General features: G+C 37.2%; 1 protein-coding gene across 1 annotated transcript in view; it reads left to right on the forward strand.

The window, feature by feature from the left end:
* SCAPER (S-phase cyclin A associated protein in the ER) overlaps nucleotides 1-17,348 on the forward strand; it is a 363,891-nt gene extending 346,543 nt beyond the window's left edge. Inside the window, 3 exon segments of the mRNA XM_043494057.1 lie at nucleotides 12,017-12,208; nucleotides 15,121-15,172; nucleotides 16,908-17,348. Coding sequence (XP_043349992.1) covers nucleotides 12,017-12,208; nucleotides 15,121-15,172; nucleotides 16,908-17,011 — 348 coding nt within the window. The 3' untranslated portion in view covers nucleotides 17,012-17,348.
* Nucleotides 17,349-20,652: the final 3,304 nt, after the last annotated feature.

The following is a 20,652-nucleotide window of genomic DNA, read 5'->3' on the forward strand; positions in this document are numbered from 1 at the left end:
AATAGCTTGACCTTAAAACAGAAGAAGAGCCTGAGTGGTGACATATTCTGCTGATTAAATGCTAGCAGCATGGGATTTGTTTATATAGGCACAAAGAAATAATGCAGATCTAACTTTGAAGAGAAACTGAACTACTAATATAAAGACTTATTTCTTTTACAAAGTTGTAAATAACCTGACATAAAACCCAAGCATTTAACTGTTTGATGGACTACTGTGAAACTAGAAAGAATAGCTGCAGTGTATTTAAGTTCCTGTTTAGTAAAATTATTAACTCCTTTATACAGATTAAAATTTGACATTTATATAAATGATAAATAAATAGGAAATAGTAATAGTCTCCATATTCACAATGTAATAGTAAAGGTCCAATGTTTATAATGGACATGTTCAGGTCTGGAACAGCACTCACATAAGATTCTGAAAATGGCATGTGGTGCCCTTTTAGACCCATTAGCTTTTTAGCCTGAGCTCCACTAAGAGAGTTACGGGGGAATAAATTGTGGCAGAAAAACACACTCAAGTAGAAGAGAACGTTTTGATGCTTCATTTCACATAGAGTGAAATTTTGTTGAGAAAGATACATTTCTGGAGAGTTAGTTCCATGTCACAAGAATAAGTAGTGCATTTTATACAAAATATCTATGGAATATACTGTAACATCAGCACGTTTTTCTCCCATCAAGCTAAAAAAAGCTGTACCCTCAGTCAGTTTAAAAGCTGGGTGTAAAAGCTTTCCAAACCACTGCTTAGACTTCTGCATTAGACCGTTCTTTTATGTTCCCTCCCTTCTTATTTCCTTATGTTACAGTAATTCTGTCAAACTTTTCTTCTGCTCAGTGAGGGTTATAAAAGAAGGAGTCAAGTGTGAAGTTCCTAGCCATTTTTTAGTTACGCCAGGACAAAATTCAATCAGAATATGTAAGGAAAGGGGATATTTTCTTCCCCCCCACACACACAATTCAAAAAGGGATGAACCAAGTTTCCTCACACATTCTTAAGTAATTTATCTTGGGACTAAAATAAGCATAAAAGATTTCAGGCCAAAAGGAGTTTGCTCAGGGAAAGTTATGACCAACTGAAAAGGTTATAAGGAAAGGGGAGTTAGAATGAAAACTGGAACAGAACCTCAACTATGGGATTTGCAGCAGGAAATGCCCAAGTACACAAACACATTTTGCAATACCTTGAGCATATTCTCCCAGCTTGTTTAAGATGTATAAATGTAGCCATTTCTTCACCAAGCCCCCCAAATCAAATAGAAGTAATAACAAGAAAGTACATTTTCATGTTTTAGGTTAATCCATTATCACGGCCCCCTGTGCATTATACAGTATCCAAGTGACATTGGTCTGATTGCATCTCCAAAGACCAGCGCTGTTAAAATGCCCAAACACTGTATTTTAGGGACATGGAATAATGGATTATCATTGTAGATATTACATACCAAGATGAATGGGATTTGGTGTATATGGCATAGAAGATGGGAAATATTATTTATCTCACATTGAGGATACCCTGTCCTCTAGTATTAAAGTACCCCTCCAGGAGTGGGGACCCCAATTATTAGGAAGAGACAGGTAATAGTAATGGGGGATTCAGTTATAAGAAATATAGATAGATTTGTGGTGACCAGGAGAACCGCATAGTGAATTGTCTGCCAGGTGTGAAAGTTGTAGACCTCTAGATAAACGTATGTGCAGTATTGGGGAGAAGCCGGTAGTCATGGTACACGTAGGTACCAATGACATAGGGAAAGGCAAGAAAGAGGTTCTGGAGGCCACATTTAGGCTGCTAGGTAAGAGATTAAGGTCCCAGACCTCTGTGGTACCATTCTCAGAAATGCTTCCAGTTCCATGTGCAGAGCCAGTTAGGCAGAACTGCAGGTTCTCAATGTGTGGATGAGACAAGAGTGTTGGGAGGAGGGGTTTAGGTGTATTAGTAACTGGGGAACCTTTGGGGAAAGAAGACTATACAGGAAGAATGGGCTCCACGCACACCTAAACAGAACCAGATTTCTGGCATGTAAATTTTAAAAGGTTGTAAAGAAGTTTTTAAACTAAGGGCTGGGGGAAAACCAACACAGGTGCAGAGGAGCACATGATGTTCATGAGACATCCCTTAGAGAAGGTTTTATTAGAGGGGATACTATATATCCTGGCAAAGAGGAAAGGATAGAAGTTGATAAAGTACAGCTAGGAACTGAGGAAATCAGTCAAATGTAAAAGAGTCCCATTCAATTACATCATATGAAAGCAGAGAACTAAATATTGACAAATTTTATAAGTACCTGTATACAAATGCTGGAAGTCTAAATACTAAGATGGGTGGATTTGAGTGCTTGGTATTAAATGAGGATATTCATATAATAGGCATCACAGAAATTTGGCAGAATGATGATAATCAATGACACAGTAATACCAGGGTACCAAATATATAGGGATTACAAAGTGAGTTGTGCTGGTGTGGGAGTGGGGTTATTTGTGAAAAAAAAGCATAGAGTCAAATATAGTAAAAATCTTAAATGAATCAAATGAACCCTAGAATCACTGTGGATAGAAATTGCTGGCTTGAATAATAGGCGTATAGCAGTAGATTTATACTACCAACCACCTGATCAGAATAGTAATGGTGATTGTGAAATGCTCAGGGAGATGAGAGAGGCTACAAAAACAGAAAATCCAATAATAACGGGAAATTTCAACTATTATTGACTGAGTACATGTCATCTTAGAATGGGATTCAGAGATAAAATTTCTAGACACTATTAATGACTGCTTTTGGATCATCTAGTCCTGGAACTCACAAGGAGAGGGGCAATTTTTTGATTTAATCCTAAATGGAGCATAGGATCTAGTCCAAGAGGTGAATATAGCTGAACCATTCAGTAATAGCGACCATATTGTAATTGAATTTAACATGCTCGTAGCAGGGAAAATATGGCATTTAACTTCAAAAAAGGGAAATATACAAAAATGAAGAAGCCAGCTAAATGGAAATTAAAAGAATGAAATGCCTACAAGCTTCATTGAAACTATTTAAAAACACCATAATAGGGGCATACCCCAAATCAATAAAAAAATGAAATAGAACAGTAAGAGGACCAAAAAAATGCCACTTGGTTAAACAGAGTAAAGGAGGCAGTAAAAGGCAAAAAAGGCATTCTTTTAAAATTGGAAGTCAAATCCTACTGAGGAAAATAGAAAGGTGGATAAACTCTGGCAAGTCAAGTGTAAAAGTATAATTAGCCAGGCCAAAAAAGAATTTGAAGAGCAACTTGCTACAGATGCAAAAGCTAACAGCAACAGTTTTTTTTAAGTAATCAGAAACAGGAAGCCTGCCAAACAGTTGGGGCCACTGGACAATCAAGGTGCAAAAAAAAGCACTGAAGGAAGATAAGGCCATTGCAGAAAAGCTAAATGAATTATTTGCATCGGTCTTCACTGCAGAAGATGTGAGGGAGATTCCGACACCTGAGCCATTCTTTTTAGTTGACAAATCTGAAGAATTGTCCCAGATAGAGGAATAGAGGAAGTTTTGGAACAAATTGATAAATTAAACTGTAATAAGTCACCAGAACCAGATGGTATTTACCCAAGAGTTCTGAAGAGATGCAGATGTGAAATTGCATAACTACTAACTGTGGTATGTAACCTATCGCTTAAATCAGCTTGTGTACCAGATGACTGGAGGATAGCTAATGTAATGCCAATGTTTAAAAAGAGTTCCAGAGGCAGCCCTGTCAATTACAGGCTGGTAAGACTAACTTCTGTCCAGGCAAATCGGTCCAAACTATAGTAAAGAGCAGAATTATCAGACATATAGAGAGGAACACAGTATGTTGGGGAAGAGCCAGTGGTTTCTGTAAAGGGAAATCATGTTTCACCTATCTATCAGATTTCTCTGGGCATGTCAACAAGCATTTGGACAAGGGAGATCCAGGCGATATAATGTACTTGGACTTTCAAAAAGCTTTTGACAAGGCCCCACACCTGGGGCTCTTAAACAAAGTAAGCTGTCATAGGATAAGAGGGAAGGTTCTCTCATAGATCGTAACTTTAGAAGACAAGAAACAACAGGTAGGAATAAATGTTCAGTTTTCACAATGGAGAGAGGTAAATAGTAAGGTTCCTGAAGGATCTGTGCTGTTCAACATATTCATAAATCATCTGAAAAACTGGGTGAACAGTGGGATGGCAAAGTTCTGTAGACAATAATAAATTACTCAAGACAGTTAAGTCCAAAGTTGATGCGAAGAGTTACAAAGGGATCTCACAAAAGTGGATGATTGGACAACAAAATGGCAGATGAAATTCAATGTTGATAAGTGCAAAGTAATGCACATTGGAAAACATAATCCTGAGTATCCATGCAAAATGATGGGATCTAAATTAACTGTTACCAATCAAGAAAGAGATCTTGGAGTCAACATGGATAATTCTCTGAAAAAATCTGCTTCGTGTGCAGCTACAGTCAAAACAACTAACAGAATGTTAGGAATCATTATGAGATAATGAGACAGAAAATGTCATGATGCCACTATATAAGTCCATGGTACACCCACACCTTTAATACTGTGTGACGTTCTGGTCACCCCATCTCAAAAAAGATAGAATAGAATTGGAAAAGGTATAGAAAAGGGGAACAAAAATTATTAGGAGGATGAAACAGCTTCCACATGAGAATAAAAAGACTGGGACTGTTCATTTGAGAAGAAAGATGCCTGAAGGGGGGAGAGATAATACTGGTCTATAAAATCATGAATGGAGTGGAGAAAGTGAATGGGGAAGTGTAATTTACCCTTTCTCATAACACAAGAACCAGGGATCACCCAAATTAATAACCAGCAGGTTTAAAACAAACACAAGGAAGTACTTCTTCACACAACACACAATCAACCTGTGGAATTTGTATAACTGGGTTCAAAAAATCATTAGGTAAGTTCTTGGAGCATAGATCCATCAATGGCTATTAGCCAAGGTGGTCAGGGACACAACCCCACACTCTGGGTATCACTATACCTCTGACTTTCAGAAGCTAGGGTTTGGCGACAGGGAATGTATCAGTCAATAATTGCACTGTTGTGTTCATTCCCTCTGGAACTAGTCACTGCTGGAAGACAGGCTACTGTACTAGATGGACCATTGGTCTGAGCCAGTATGACCGTTCTTATGTTCCTATGAGTTCCTTCGATAGATAGGGACACAACTTGACTAATTAAAATCAAATGCTTTGGGGAGTTGTTCCTTTGACTTGTCTTTAAAACTCATTTGCTCTCTGACTATGAAGGAGGACAGAATATTTTCAGGTTTCTACCACATCGTTTTTAACATAAAGCATAGTGACTAATTTTTTTTTAACAGAAGAACAAATAATTCAACATGAGTTAATATTTTTAATTAATACTCAAACATTTTGGGACAGCAACAATTTATTTTTTTATGTTTTGTAAAACTCCAAACATACAGACAGTGCTCAGCAAATAATAATAATTAACAGTGAGATTTGTACTACTGAGGATGACTTGCAAAAGATGATATATTTTATTGAGAACTTGACTTGTTTGAATCTGTTCAGTACTTCCTTTCAGATTTTGTTTTGCCTTTATGTACACGTTAAAAGTTGCCACTGCCTCTAATCAGACAATTAATTAGCCTCTTTGAAAGATAATTCCGGTGTTTTTGTCATGGATATGGGCAAGAATAACTGGCATGAATGATATCTCTCCAAAACTGAAAATGTCTGTGTAAGACACAGAAACCAAACCTAAATCCATCACAAGGAGTAAACTAAATATTCCTTTAAAAATCAGCTCTTCTACTCTACAGTATACAAGGGCCAGAAAAGAGTGTGATTGAGGCTGCATTGTCCTTTTGTTATTTGTAATAATTTTTTTTACAGTACTTAGTGTGTGAGCTTGGAGACACTAAAAACCAATCTGTGATCTTAACTGAAGTTAAGCTTCTTTAAATCTGTTTAAAAGTTTCTGGCAAAATTTTAAATTAAATTAGTCATCATTATCGTTCTCTCTCTCTCTTTTTTTTCCTCCCCCAACTCTAGACATATGTAAAATATGTGCAATTACCATTTGGAAATAAGAATTTTGGATTGTCACCAAAGATCCTTGTTGTTAGGTTAAAAAATGTAAATCCTCTCAAAACAATTGATTAAGTTACTGGTACTTTAAGATGTTAATTTAATAGTATGCATTGATATTTAAAACCTGCAGATGATATTGTAGACTTTATCTAGTATAAAAATCACTAACTTGAACTCAAAGTTGCTAATGTCAAGTCTTTGTTTTCCCAGTATTTACATACATTCATTCTGCAGATTTGTAGCTTTGACTGCAAAGTTTTAGTTTGTTTAATGAGAAATATATTTGTCAGTCATGGAATATTTATGCCTCTTGGCCACTTATTTGTAATTGTATGACTGTTAAGATTAGAGGATCCTTTTCACAGCTTTTGTTATAAAATTAAAATACCACTTCAAGAGATTTATCTTCTACTTTGAGATATAACTGTTAGTCTACTCCACTCAAAAGAGCTGAATCCCTTTTGTTATGAAGATGTCAAAATACTGCTTTGACATGCGTTCCTCTGGCTTCAATTTCATAGATATATGCATAGTAGTAATTTTATTTTGTGTGATCAAAAAGAATATAGAGACTTATTAAACCAAACATTATGTGATTGGGCAGTTGGCCAAAATAGAGAGTCTCATCTTATTATAGCTTCTCTGTGTAAAGGTTCCCTATAGATCCACACATGGATATGTTCCTGCCCATTCTAACAAGTAGGTCAACTGCCCCTTCAGGACTGTGTCTCACTTCCCCACACTCCTCCAAGGGCTCTTTGTGGGCACCAAAATCCATACAAAAAAGGAAAATAGCTTTGGGCTACTTATGCACCAGTCCCATCCACAGCCCTGGGGAAAGTCCACTCGGGCTATTAGAGCCTTGGTTATTAACTTCTGAGCAGAGCCCTTTCTGCACATGGGACTTTCCTTTCAGAGGTAGAGGGTGCTAAGCGTTGGGAAGGGAAGCCCTGTTGGCACTCCTGTATCAACAGAGATCTAAGACAGAGCTGCAGAATCCAGGAAGTGGTGTGGATGACCTTACTCTTCACCAATACCCCAGATCTCTGGGCCAAACCACTGCCAGTTCTGTGAAAGGGAAAAGCCTCTCTCTCTCTCAGCGGAGGAATTAGGAGGAAATGTTATGAGGGCAGCCTTGTGTTTTCTTTGCTGCCATTCCATCCCACAGGGAGGGGGCAATTACATTTTTTTTTCCAATTCCTTGATTTGATTATCCTCCCTTAATATTTAGAATGCTGTGTAGCATTTCACCTGTCACGTGTCTTTCACTTTTAGAATATATCCAGCTGTGAAAGGCTGACACTTCTAGACAGGTGCTAACTATTACATACCTAGGAACATATATGTTTGGCATTCTAATTATGTATATTGTGCAACAAGCTATTAAGTAATATCTTATATTTGTATAGTAAATACTATCCTGAATGAACTGTTGGGTTGGGAGTAAAAGGAAGGAAACAAAATCCCAGAGGCACACTATTTTATAAAGATCAGGTGTACCTTGTGGCCACTGGATTCTTGTGAATGAACTGGTTGTGTGTCAGTAGACCTCCTTGCATGTCTTTCTCAGCACAATATTTGGAATTGCATCTTGTTTAACTAGATAGTTCTTGGTGTAACACTGCATTTCAGACACTGCACTGTTTCATAGTGATCTACTGCATATGTTAATTTTCTCTTTACCCTCTTAGGTCATATTTAACATGTAATCAGGATAAAATAACAAGGCTGGCATTAAAAGTAGGTGGCATAGGCTGCCATCTAGAGGCATCAGAATTGAGGAATTGTGCTCTCCCAAAAGGTCAGCTTCACAAACACCAGTTCAGGATCAGGATGGCTCTTCACTGTTGCACAGCGCTTGCAAAGTGCAGCCTGGGCCCAGGAAGTGCTGAATTCACCAGTAAGTGAGGGAGGGATGCCTGACACTAGGTTACTGGAGACACTGGATGCTGTTGTGACAGGAAGGAAGCTGAAAGGTCAGTTAGTGGGATAGTGAGAGACAGTCACAAGTAGATACCTCCCAAAGGCCTTCCTAACTGCCAAACTCATACATGACCCCTTCTTCCAATTAAAAGCATAGATCAGATCAGACACACCCTCCTAAGTACCAGATTCCCTCACACACACTAGTGACAAGTATTCTCAATTTAACCCTCGTCTAGCTGCCAGACCTCTTGCCTCCCCAGCCTCTGGAGACAATAGCAAGAAAGGTGTCCCTTGCCTTTTAAAGGTTTTCCGTTTTTAAAAGTGTGGTCACCCTACACAGCCTGCTCAACAGGAGAGGAAATAGGAAGCGGTCATCACATCAGCTTTCTGTCTAGAACTTACAGAGAACTCTAGCACCAGTTTGCTCTTGTTTTAATATATTCAAATTAAATGCTAAAATTAGTGTAAGAAATTGGGAAGGCTGCAAATTCAGGCAGAGATCAAACATGAAAAATGTCAGTCTTCAAAGTGTTTCAGAAAGTTAAGAATAAGTGAAAAAAGGATGTTAAAATGGAAACTATTTTTCAGCCTTATGTGTGTAGCAGGCAAAACTGGTGCACCTGCTGTAATACCAAAGATTTGATATAGATGTTAATTAAAACATCTCACAAGACCTGTAAAGAATATTATGACAATACATATACATAAGAAAAAACTAATATATTTTGTGCCATTTTTAAGTTGCGTTCTCAGTAAGTTCTAAGTTTCAGCTGATATGACAATGTTATCTTCAACTCTACAAGATGGAAGATAGCTCCTAATTTTAACAACATTTAACTTTTGAGTGGACTGTGCCATTGGCCCCAATTCAGCAAACCATTTAAATATCTTCTTAAAGTTAAGGGCATGAGTAAGTCCATTCTTTTACAGGAAAACACTTAAATATGTGCTTAATGTCAAGCATGAGAGTCCCATACTGGGGCTTTTAGCTCTAACGTAGCTGAGAACTCCTCACTAGTGTGCATGGAGCTTCACATTATGAGTTTTAGCTGTGTTATTTTACTTGTAGACAGACAAAAATGCAATATAAAAACCTTTAAATAGTTACTTCATCACTGTTTTCTCTTCCTTGGTAGCTGCATACATTGTGAGTGTGGTTCAGCCGGTGTATGTAAGCAATAGTTGTCCATCTCTTTACCAGGTTATTTTCCTAATTATTTATGTATTGGGCCAAAATACAACTTGAGGTAAGCAGCTGCATCTCCCATGGCAGTTCTCTGGGACAAGTCCAACAGTGAAGTAAGCAGTAGAGCTTTATGATTTTTTTAAATTTCAGCAAAAAACAAAAAATTGCAAATCTTATTTTTACTAATTCTAATAAGAAGTGCTGTAAATTACACACTGGCTTAAGTTGGTCAAAAAATGGGTATAAAAGTAATGTCGCTTTTACTGATTTAATATTTAGGCCTCAGTTCAGGAAAGTATTTAAGCAGATGCTTAGCTTCAGGTATGTGCTTAAATCCTATGGATTTAAGCACATGCTTTAGTGCTTTGCTGAATAGAAATGGCCTGTTGAATTGTGGATTTTAGTAAATGTGACAAACAAGTGTATGCTCAGTAAGCTGGAGGGAAAAGTGGCAGGAAAAGCAAGTTACAGGAGAATTACCGGTTCAGATTGACAATGAAAAAATAAGCACTTTTCTTCACTGAATTGTGGGAAGAGGGAATTCTAGCTCAGGTTACAGCCTGTTATTACATCACTACTCTGATCCTACAAATCTTGCCAGGATCCCTCAGCAAAGAGAGGCAAGTGAGGATCTGATATTACTATTTTTAAAAAAAGAGAAAGAAATTAACTTTAATGTTGAAACTCTACTTAACCGTCATAAAGGAGAGTAAAAGGGAAGTTTTGATTTGTTTTCTTTACTGTTCAGTATTATAAATCAGATGCTGAATTTTATTTACTCCATTCACTGAACAAAGAAGCTGTACTTTTGTTGTTCTTTTTCAATAAGTAGTTAATTCTCTTGTTGGTTTCTTCAGAGTACATACTCCCAGTTGTATCAGTTTTATCAGCCATGTTGGATACAATGAACTAAAATCATTAAATTGATTCCATATGTGATAAATGCCAGACTTAAAATAATCAGTGCCTCTAGTAGATTAGCTCAATGCATTTATTTGTGATGCCTACATAGTAACCCAGCCTTAAAACTGAAAAGAAAAAGATGTTTAAATAGTAATTATATGACTGCAGTAGCTATATGTGGAGCTACTTTGGGACGAGGTTGCTAACTATCCGTACATTCTTTAAATAGCTAGTTAGAATTGGTAGTGTAGGATGAGAAATGAAGTACCCTGGAAGTCACTTTTCCTGCCTATTTGTCATGTACAATAGCCATTAACAGGAAGCCAAAGAGTTCTGTCATCCATGAGTCAGAATTGTATCAGTTGCAGTTATTCCAGTTTATGGTGGAATTTTTGAATTAATTACTTTTATAGCAGTAGAGTTTAAAAGAGAAGAATACGGAGTTACATTAAAAATATTGAAATAGCTAGGGTTGAAAACAGTAATTATACATTCAAAAGTGGTGATCATTTGCTTACAGAATTTGTAGCTGATAAAATATAGATTCATTCTGGTGCTTTATTGATAATGCATATAATGTTTTTCTTGAGAGAGCAACGTCTGAATGCATGCTAAATTGTCACATATTTGGTTGGGTTTTTTTAAATTCCTCCTGGATTTAAGAGAATTAAGGCTTTCCTATCAGTATTCTCTGAAGGGTTTTCAATGTCTTTTTGGCTATTGAACTAAAAAATGTGAACTATTACTTTGTTGATCTTGTTCTTAAACCAAACTGCATTATCAACCGAGAGTGTGTTCTTAACGTATTGTTAAAAGTGCTTTGAAAACTTGTAAATCCCTGTAATTTATGTTCCTGTGGTCTCCACTGCTTCTTTCTGTCCTTCTGGTTTTAATTTGAACGCAGTCCTGTCTGGGTGTGTACCTGTAAAATTGTGTTTTTCCAAGTACAATTTACAGTCATGACCTTAAGTTTTACAGTGTTCCTAACCTTATAGGAGCTTCCTCCTATACTGAAAAGCCAACTTTGGGTCAAGCAGCTCTTTCGTATTATAATTGTCTCATCAAGGTTACTTGGAACAGATCTGATTTTGACATTTTTTAGTTTATCATCAAGACTTTGTAGGACTAGTGAGTAAATTAGGATGGTTCCCCTGCAAGATACCATTAATGGCATTGCTTTTTTTCTTAAGATGTACACAGCTGTAAACCTAGCCTGCTTCATGACAACAGTTCCATTTATCTAAACAATTCTCCTTTTAGAGTCAATGGCACTGATAGAAACTGAGATAAGAAGTACGGATGGGAGGATCTTTCTGAGTCTATACTTGCTGAAATTCATTGCTGTGCAATTTACAATCACCTTTTCTTTTCAGAGCCTGGGTGAATGTGTAGCAGACATCTATGATGAAACATAGTCTTTTATAATTGCTAGAGAGAATTCTAGTAAAGGACAAATGTGCATCATAAGGGTTATTTAATTACTGGTGACCTTTTTATTATTTTTCAAAAATCATGCTTATTATATTTTAAAAGTGTGTTTGTAAATTATTGTAGTCTCTTTGTAGTATTTCTTTCTCTCTTATAGCACCATTAAATGGTGAATAGTAATCTTCAAATAACTCTGTTTTTATTTGCTTACTTGTTGTTTTTTGAATTATGCAAGAAAAGGATGCTTTATAATCAAATATTCCTTACATTCTTCTGCTGCTATGGCAATAATACTTTGTATTACAGAAATTATTTTGATTAAATCCTCTGAGCTTTTCTTTTAGCATTCACTAAACATTTTCTTCTCAACCATGTTCTTTTAGTTAGTATAGTTTCCAAATTCCTGCCAGTTAATGTAAAAGTAAGAGCAGACAGCACAAGTGTTCTAATGTTATGTTACTCTTTTATTTTCAGGTAATTGTACAATCTGGCCGTCACCCCACAGTGCTGCAGAAACTATGCCAGTTGCCTTTCCAGTATTTCAGTGATCCTCGCCTAATCAAAGTGCTCTTTCCTACGCTAATAGCTGCTTGTTACAATAACCCTCAGAACAAGATCATTCTGGAGCAGGAGATGAGTTGTGTTTTACTTGCCACATTCATTCAGGTAGATATTCCAGTGATGTGCAATTACACACAATCTGACTACAATACTTTGGTCTTTTCTGTGCATATGAAATTAATTCACTTTAGATAGTACAAATAAATAACATTTAAACACTTTAAGACATCTTCCAATTATTTTTCAAACCACAGATTATTTCTGTACTTGAGGCTTCTTATAGTAATAAAAGCTTTCTAAGTAGTTGGGTTCTCACTGTCACATGTGGGACTCTATTTTCATTAAAGTGACTTGACATGCTGGTGAAATGTGCAATAGTTGCAGCTATTACTAGACAGTTTTTAAAATACTGATTTTTAAGGAAGATACTTTATTGTACACGTGTTGTTTGTTTTCTATAATGCATCTAGTTACAGATAGATACACAACTACATGCTGTGTACAACAGATTTGCAGAGAGAACTTAACATCCTTTGTGCATGCGTGTCTATGTATATGTGTATATATATACATACACATGCACGCACACAAATAAAAATACCAGAATATATATTATGGTTCTGATCTTGCAATCTTTACATGTGTAAACCATTGAGTTAATTGAGACTACTCTCATGAACAAGGGTTTGCAGGATTGTACTCTCTTTCTGTAAACTGATGTTCTGTGCTTTATTCATCAGATTATGAAAAATATACATATGAAAAAGATTTAATAACTATTTTCAAATTAAAAAGTACATACAGCTTAACTAAATATTCTGATTTTTTTATTTAAAAATGTATTTTGATATTGATTGAACAGATTGAATTCTGTAGCAGTCAAGTGAAAGTTATAATTGTTGATAAAGCAGTATTGTTCGTAGCAGATGATGTATGACTAATTGAATGGAGAAAATTAAGTTATTGGGTTTTTTTCAAAAGCTTTCCAAATTTTCCAAATCTGAACTGGATATATTTTGGGAAGAGTACATAAAAGCTAAATAATTATTAAAAAGTCTTCAGATGACATCACGCTTTTCAGTGTACTATAACTTTATATTTTCATCATTTTGAATACTCAGAATTTTTGCATAATTCTTACAAAGAACACTAGAATTTAATACTTAAAAAATTGTTCCTCTTGTAACCAACTCATTTTTGTATGCATATAAAAAAAATTCATTTTTTATTTTTTTAAAGTATTAAAATATGCATATATGAAATCTATAGTTGCCTTTGACATAATTTAAGAAACACAAGTTTAACATCACACACAAACTGGAGTTTCCTCACCAGAAAGGGAGGGGAGGAAATTACTCCAGACACTAATCTGATCTTCATAATTAAAGTTATTTACCTAGCTTTTCTCACTGTAAAAGTGAGACTGGCATTGATGATGGTTTCTGATCGAGAAACCACAGCATAAATAAAATTACAAAGGTTAGCTTTACTTTATTAATTCAGGTGCTGTTTATCCTGATTTGCAGTTCATAGGAATATTTGAAGTCAAATGCCAACGGCACATTGATTTCTTACAGGTTTTTAGAAAATGTTTTGACATCAAAATTAAAAATCTAATGGCAGATCCTCAGCTGGTACAAATTGTCACAGCTCTATTGACTTCAGTGAAGCTATAACAGTTTACACCAGAGAATCTGGCCCAAAATGTTTAAAGCATATGATAAGTACTATAAGAGTCAAAGAATTTTCAGATATCAATAAGGAAATAACAGATTTACATTTGTATTTATATGTCAACTTACTCTCATCAGGAGACAGACTCTGCAGTCCTTACTCATGTAAATCTACCATTCGCTTTAATGGGAGTTTTATCTGAGTTCGGACTTTAGGATCTGCCCACCTCATTAGAGAACAGTATCCTTTGTGCTAGAAAATGCAAAAAGAAATTCTTCTGGTTATTTGAATATTTGACAACATATACAAATATATATCATGAAAAATATATCATTAAAATGTTGTTTTTTAAAAACGTGCACAAGGCTAACTCAGAAGAGGAAAATGATTCAATCAGACTTCACAGTTATACATTTAACATCACCCCAGAAACAGAATTCTTTCCACACTCTACATCATCGTAGTTATTTTTGTTGTTTCTAAATCTGAATGCAGTGTGTTAAAATAGATCAAAATATTATTTAACTGAATATACGTGATTTGATAGGCCATTGCTCTTATATCACATAATATATCAGCAAGAACCAAAAATATCAGCTATGTTAGACAGATACTTAAATGAAGGGCCTGATCCTGAAAGCCCTTACTACTGACGTGAGTAATCCTACTGGCTACTTATGGGTATGAGACTGCTTCCATTGAAATCAATGGCAAAGTTCAGACTTCATTGGGTGCGAGATTGAGCTCTACGTAAGCAAAAGACTACAAACAGGGCACATGGTATGCAGGATTGGGCACCTAGATTTTATTATGATATATTGCTATTGTACAGTCAGTTATTGTACAATCTAGAGTTAGTTAACTCTGTGACAAAACTCACATTGATTTCTATGAGATCAGGATCAGTCTCTAGGTAGAGATAATAAACATTAGTAATATGCGAGTGACAACTGAAGAAATCTTTAAGCATATATTATACAAAGTAGAAAATATAAATCTGACAAGACTTCTGTTTTAAAGAAATGCAGCAGTAGCTAGAGTTTTTTTAAAGTTAAAAATCATATAATGATAAGAAGTGGTTCTAATTTCATAAGAAGGCATTCCGCTTGCACAAAATAAAGGCATTTTTCTGGAAAGTGTTGTTAAAATCAACTGCATATAATATGATTTAAATTTTAATAGTATTTTGTTATTTCTTTATAACAGATCTAAGTTTATTCATTCACAGGTTTCATTAGAAGAATTTTATTTTCTTGTAACTATGAAAAATTAAATCTCATATCTTTTTTACTTCTTCATATAGTAGATCTGAAAACTAAATAACATTTGTTTTATTTTTATAGGATTTCACACAGAGTTCAGGACAAACAGATAACCAGTCTTCTCAACAAAGAGGTATGTCTCCAGTGAAATTTACCAAATTAACGATTACATAACAAAAATGTGGATGATCTTGCATTTTACTGTGATTAGCTCATGGTATCTGCCCTCACAATAAAAAAAATGCAGTAAACAACAAAGTGACATCACAGTTTTAGGGACACTCTTTTAGCTTAACTTATTTACATGACTTGTAACTTGTAGTTTTACTGCTTGTAGCATCAGAAGTTCAGAATGTAGATATTGTTAAATGCAGTGTGATGTGTTAGTGTATCCTGCAAACACTTACATATATGCATACTTTTACTCATGTTAGTAGCTCTCTGTTCAGGAATTTTAAGTCACTGGAACCACATGAACATTTTGATGCACCACAATAGCCCCCCAGACAATGGCCGGAAACGATGAGTAAAATATTCTCCTGTGATTTTCTGCATAAGCACTCTATCAGTTTGTAAAAGGTTACTCCATTGTTTTTCTGTTCTTATAAATACCTTTGGAATGTGGGACATGATTAACCGCTGCAAGCTAAAATTTTGAAAGACGTTCGTCTGAGACAGCCATTGCCTAGTAGACTGGCTTGAGATTCAGATGTGCTGGTTACTCAGGAGTTTTGGGTTCTCATATTCAGCATACAGTACAGTGGACCCTTTTATAGTCTTTTTTTATTTCAACCACCAAGAAGTGATTCACGATGATAACCAGTTAGCACATTGCAGTACATTTAACAGGATACTGTTAGGCAGTCTAGGTGCAAAATTAAGGCTTTGAGTTTTTAAAAAATGTTTACAAAATCAAATATTTTAGCAGTTTCATGATACTTTTTAATAGCAATTAAAACATTTTTGGTTTGATTTGAAACAAACACTTTGTTGCAGTGTTTGTAACACAGACATTACAGCATTGTGTTTATGCATGAGAACCTGCAAGTGAAACAATCTAAAAATCAAAGAGAAAACGAACTATTTTATTTTCATTGTCCAAACTGAATGAAAGGCAAAAATACATGGTGACAGGTGAGTTTGATTTTGAAACTAATTCCAATTATAACAGTCTACGGTATGATTAACAACATAATCAGGATTATTTTTTAAGTATATCATTTTAAACTTCAAAGATAATGTCCCGTTAAATAAACAAGGTTGGACTTTTATTCTACTTGATTCAATATAAAAAACAAGTTCCATTGTATCATGAAGCTGAATTATGATCATTTACAGTACTTGAAGAGTCTGATCTTACAAACCTTTACTTTCATGAGTAGTCCCATTGACTTCACTGGCAAGTACTTATGAAAGGAGTACTAAAAGTTTGCAAGATAGGGCCCTAAGTTCCTGATCTTGCTATGAGCTTTCTGTGGGCAGATCTCTTTACCTTCATGGAACCCCATTAAAATAATTGGCAGTCAGTGACAAATTAGGGCAACCTCAAAGTTGCTTGACTAGTCCCAAAACACAGGGAGCACAAAGGTGCATAAAGCCCAGTTAATGTCTGGAGCAGAACTTAGCTGGAACAGAGAGACTGACGCAATAAGTGTTTTGCCATTACTTCACTGAAGTACGATAGCTCCCTTCACCAAAAAATAATGCATCTATACTGGCGTAGAACTGTTCTTCTGTGTTTTAAGGACTTTGTTTATAGGAGGTAGAAGAGGCGAATCAAGTTGAATTGCCCATGGTTTTTTTTATTCTTGTTTTATTACCATATTAAGAGAGAATAGTTTGATAATTTTATGTTTTCTCTTTAGCAGAAAAATTCTTCACTTCCCAAGATTATCTTGAGCTGTCTAACAGATTCCCTTGCCAGGCCTGGGAAGAAGCACGACAGTTCTTCTTGAAAAAAGAGAAAAAATAAGTGTTTTATTTTGTTTCAATTTTTAAAACATCTAACATGTTAATGTTAAGCAATTTGTGCTAACGACGTACTTTAAGAAACTGTTTTGGAAACTTCTAAATACTCATGTTGTAGATATATATAATTTGCACTATTTATGTCTTAAGTACTGTAGATACTTTAACGCTCTGTTTTTTAATTCTGAAAATTGTTTATTTCATTTACATACTATGTCATGGTTTTGGTAGGTTCTACCCTATAATGTGTACTTCTTGCACTGTAAAACTGCTGAAATTAGGTTACAAATAGAGAAAAGGTTATCTTCTATGTATCTTGTAATAAAATAACTTATTCTGTTCTTAGTGTGACTTATTCAAATTACTACAGATGATACAATCTCATAAATAGAAATAGAAGTCTTGAGGCATCTTTTGAATTAATCAAAATTTTAATGAGTTTATCCTGATTTGACTCAATTTAGGGTTCATTTAGACTTTTCTTGGTTTTTTAGAATAAGATCATTTGTAATAAACTTTTTAAGCCCACACAGTTTTAAAGTTTGAATAAGAGTTGCATCACAATTTTTTAACAATTATGTTGAATCTTGGTACTGTTAATGGTGAGTTTCCATAAAGCTATGTCAATTAATATTAGACCACAATGACAGTGCTTCTGTTGAAAAGATTATTTTATTTTGCTTGTTTAGGTAGGCTAAAATTATTTCTCAAAAATATGACAGTCTGTGGTGATTCAGATGACTACTTTCCCCTGGTGAATCGTAACACTTACCAGGCACACACAAAGATGAGACAAAAAGAAAAATACGGATATTATAAACTTATTCAAAACGCATTAAAAAGGGTGTAACATAAATCCCACCATGTTGTTGTAAGCAAATAAAAAACTGTATTGTAGAATGTTTAAAGACGGTTATATATTGTATAAAATCAGACCCCAGGCCTACAAACTGATATGCGAACACTGAGGTGAGCATCTTGAAGAACGGTGTTACACAGCTCCCCACCATACTCAGGAAGAGTTTTAGTTGTGGATTTTGCAGGGTCCCCTTCCTTTCCCTATTTTTTTCCCTTTCTTTCCCCATTTTTCCTCAATGTCAAGATTTGTGCATGTAAAGACAGTTGTTCCCTCTAAGCTAGCCAGCCACCATCAAGTCAGTGTGTTTAACATCACAATTTACAGTCACAGCAGAAATTCTGATGGCGCATGCCTCGGTGATAACATGAAGGATGAGGCAAAGGAAGGAAGAGTCTGATTGGAAAGAAGACAATTTAGAAAATAATCCAAAAAATCAAAATTGTTGCCATAGAAAATATACAAAACACTGTCAGTATGATAAAGCCCTGTGCACATTTATAGTGCTGCATACATAATAATCAAATGTTAAAATATATAATTGCAACACTTCATTAATCCAAAGATATCAAAGCACCTCACAAGCATTAATTAAGCCGCAAGCAGCCCTGTCAGGGAGGTATTACTAGATTGCAAGCTCCTTAGAGGCAGGGACAGTTTTTTGTTCTGTTTCTACAGCACTTAGCACAATAGAGTCCTGATTCATGACTAGGGCTCCTTGCAGCTATGGTAACACAAATTAATAGTAATATCCCCACTGTAAAGATGCAGTTGGGAGAAAAGAACCCAGTTCCCTGCCCTAACCGCTAAACAGAGCACACTTGAACTCTGTTGGTCTCTAGGCCAGTCCCTGCCCCTATTCAAGTCCATGGCAAGTTGTCCTTCTGCAGTGCTAACAGGATGGGACCCTCTATTTTCAAGAGTTTCTGAGCATTTTGGTGGTTGTGTAACAATCTCCTGCTGCTCACAAACTACTGGCAGTGGCTGGATGCTAGTGTCAGTTGCAGCTGGAAAGGCACTCAGTTCACAATGTCAGTGTATTTCAAGGGTTCCTACTTTCATAACCAAAAGGGAATTTGGGACTAAAAATTCCCAGAAAAAGGGAAATCCAAGATGGCAAATACGAAATTTGCTGTTGATCTTAATAATGAGGGAACAAGAGGGCATGTTATTTCCTGACTTCCTCACTGCCACTGCTTTTTATGAGTAGCCAAATGAGTTTGGGGGGAAAGGATTAAGATAGGTTGCCTTTTGTTTTCTTGTTAAGGTCTCTAAACCTATTTAAAGTATCCATTTTGCTGGCTGGAACAGTCTGTGGTTCTTGGAAATACCAAGCATTTGGGCTACAGCAGCCATTAAGTAGATTTAAAGTGTTTGTAGACAGGTCCCAGAAGGATCACTAGAGCAGCTTTGATCACCAAGGATTCATTCAAACTTTTTTTCTGGGACAGGAAGGTGGGGTAGTCGGTGCTTAAATACTTTATTCAGTAGAAAACAGCCCCCTGCCAGCAGTGTGCAGGGCAGGCTAAAGAAAACAAGCCCTTGTGTGATATTGGAGGGGTTTGGACCATCTGTTTCAGAAGCTCACAGTTTGTGGTGCCAGTCATGGGGCGCCTCATTGCTCAGGTGAGTGGACTAGCCAAGGGGTAGCAACGACAAGCAGGTAATCGAAGGGACCCCACAGTGCTAGGCTGAGGGACACCCCTTTGAGTCCAGCCGCTCAGCTCCCCTTGATTTCAGTGAGTCTGCCCAGGTGTGAGCACAGAATTTGGGAACAGATCCTTGGTTCACCCTGCGTAGAGGACCAAAATTAAAACAAGCCAGAACTTTGGCAAACCAACGTGTCCCCCCCCCCGGCACCCGCAGAGAGGTTTCCAGCTCTGCTCTCTCTCTCCCCGCTTCCATTTCCACACCAGCCACAGGATCTTCAAGCCTGCCCGAGTCTCTGGAGATTTTCTAAGCAGGGCCATGCCAGCTGCGATGGGCCTTTTGTCACAGGGGCTTCTGTCATACAGCAGCCCGGCTTGGCTGCGATTCCTCTCCCTTCTCATTAACCTGCTGCGGCCTGGTGGCCCTCTCCCCTGGACGGCCTTTGCAGGCTGCTGGCCCTGGGGAGGGCAGCGTGTCCAATTCCTCCAGACCTCGCTGTGCTCCCGGCACGTGATTCCCTGCCTGGCTTTTCAGCCGGTGCATAAATCACCGTATTACTGGCGTCTAATAAACGTGCCATGGCTGGGCCGAACCCAGATGGTGGAGACATTTGTCCTTTTAACATAAAACTTCAACCCTTTGTTTTTCTCCTTAGTAAGCGCGAGAACAGGGTGGCGGGAGCTGAAGCGAACGCGGAAGGAAGGGGACAGGGCTGGGAGGCCACATTCGATCAAAACCCAGCCCTAGTGCGGGTCTCACTGTTTTCTCCGAAGGGCAGTTGTCGCCCGTGGGCGCTGGGGCAGGTTAACGAGCGTGTGAAGGGCTCATGACACCGACCCCGAGCCTCAAAGGTATTTCGGCTCCTCACTGCCCTGGACGCCAGTGGAAGTGAGCAGCCTAACAACCCGGGAGAGTCCGTCTCAGGTTTGCCTTCAGCGCCGGAGCGGTTCTCCCCCAGCCCGGCTCCCTTCGCCTTCACGCGTCTTCTAGCCGCCGGGCTCTGAGCCCGGCAGGTGACCCGGGGGGCCCCTGGCACGAGGGACGGTTCCCGCCGCCCAGAGCCGCGGCCGCCAGAGGAGCCCTGCAGCCCGCTGCGGTGCAGCGCGAGCGCGGCTGCAGGCGACGGCGCAGCTCCCACC

Source organism: Dermochelys coriacea, chromosome 10, assembly GCF_009764565.3.
Source record: "Dermochelys coriacea isolate rDerCor1 chromosome 10, rDerCor1.pri.v4, whole genome shotgun sequence".
In the NCBI taxonomy this organism is placed as follows: Eukaryota; Metazoa; Chordata; order Testudines; family Dermochelyidae; genus Dermochelys; species Dermochelys coriacea.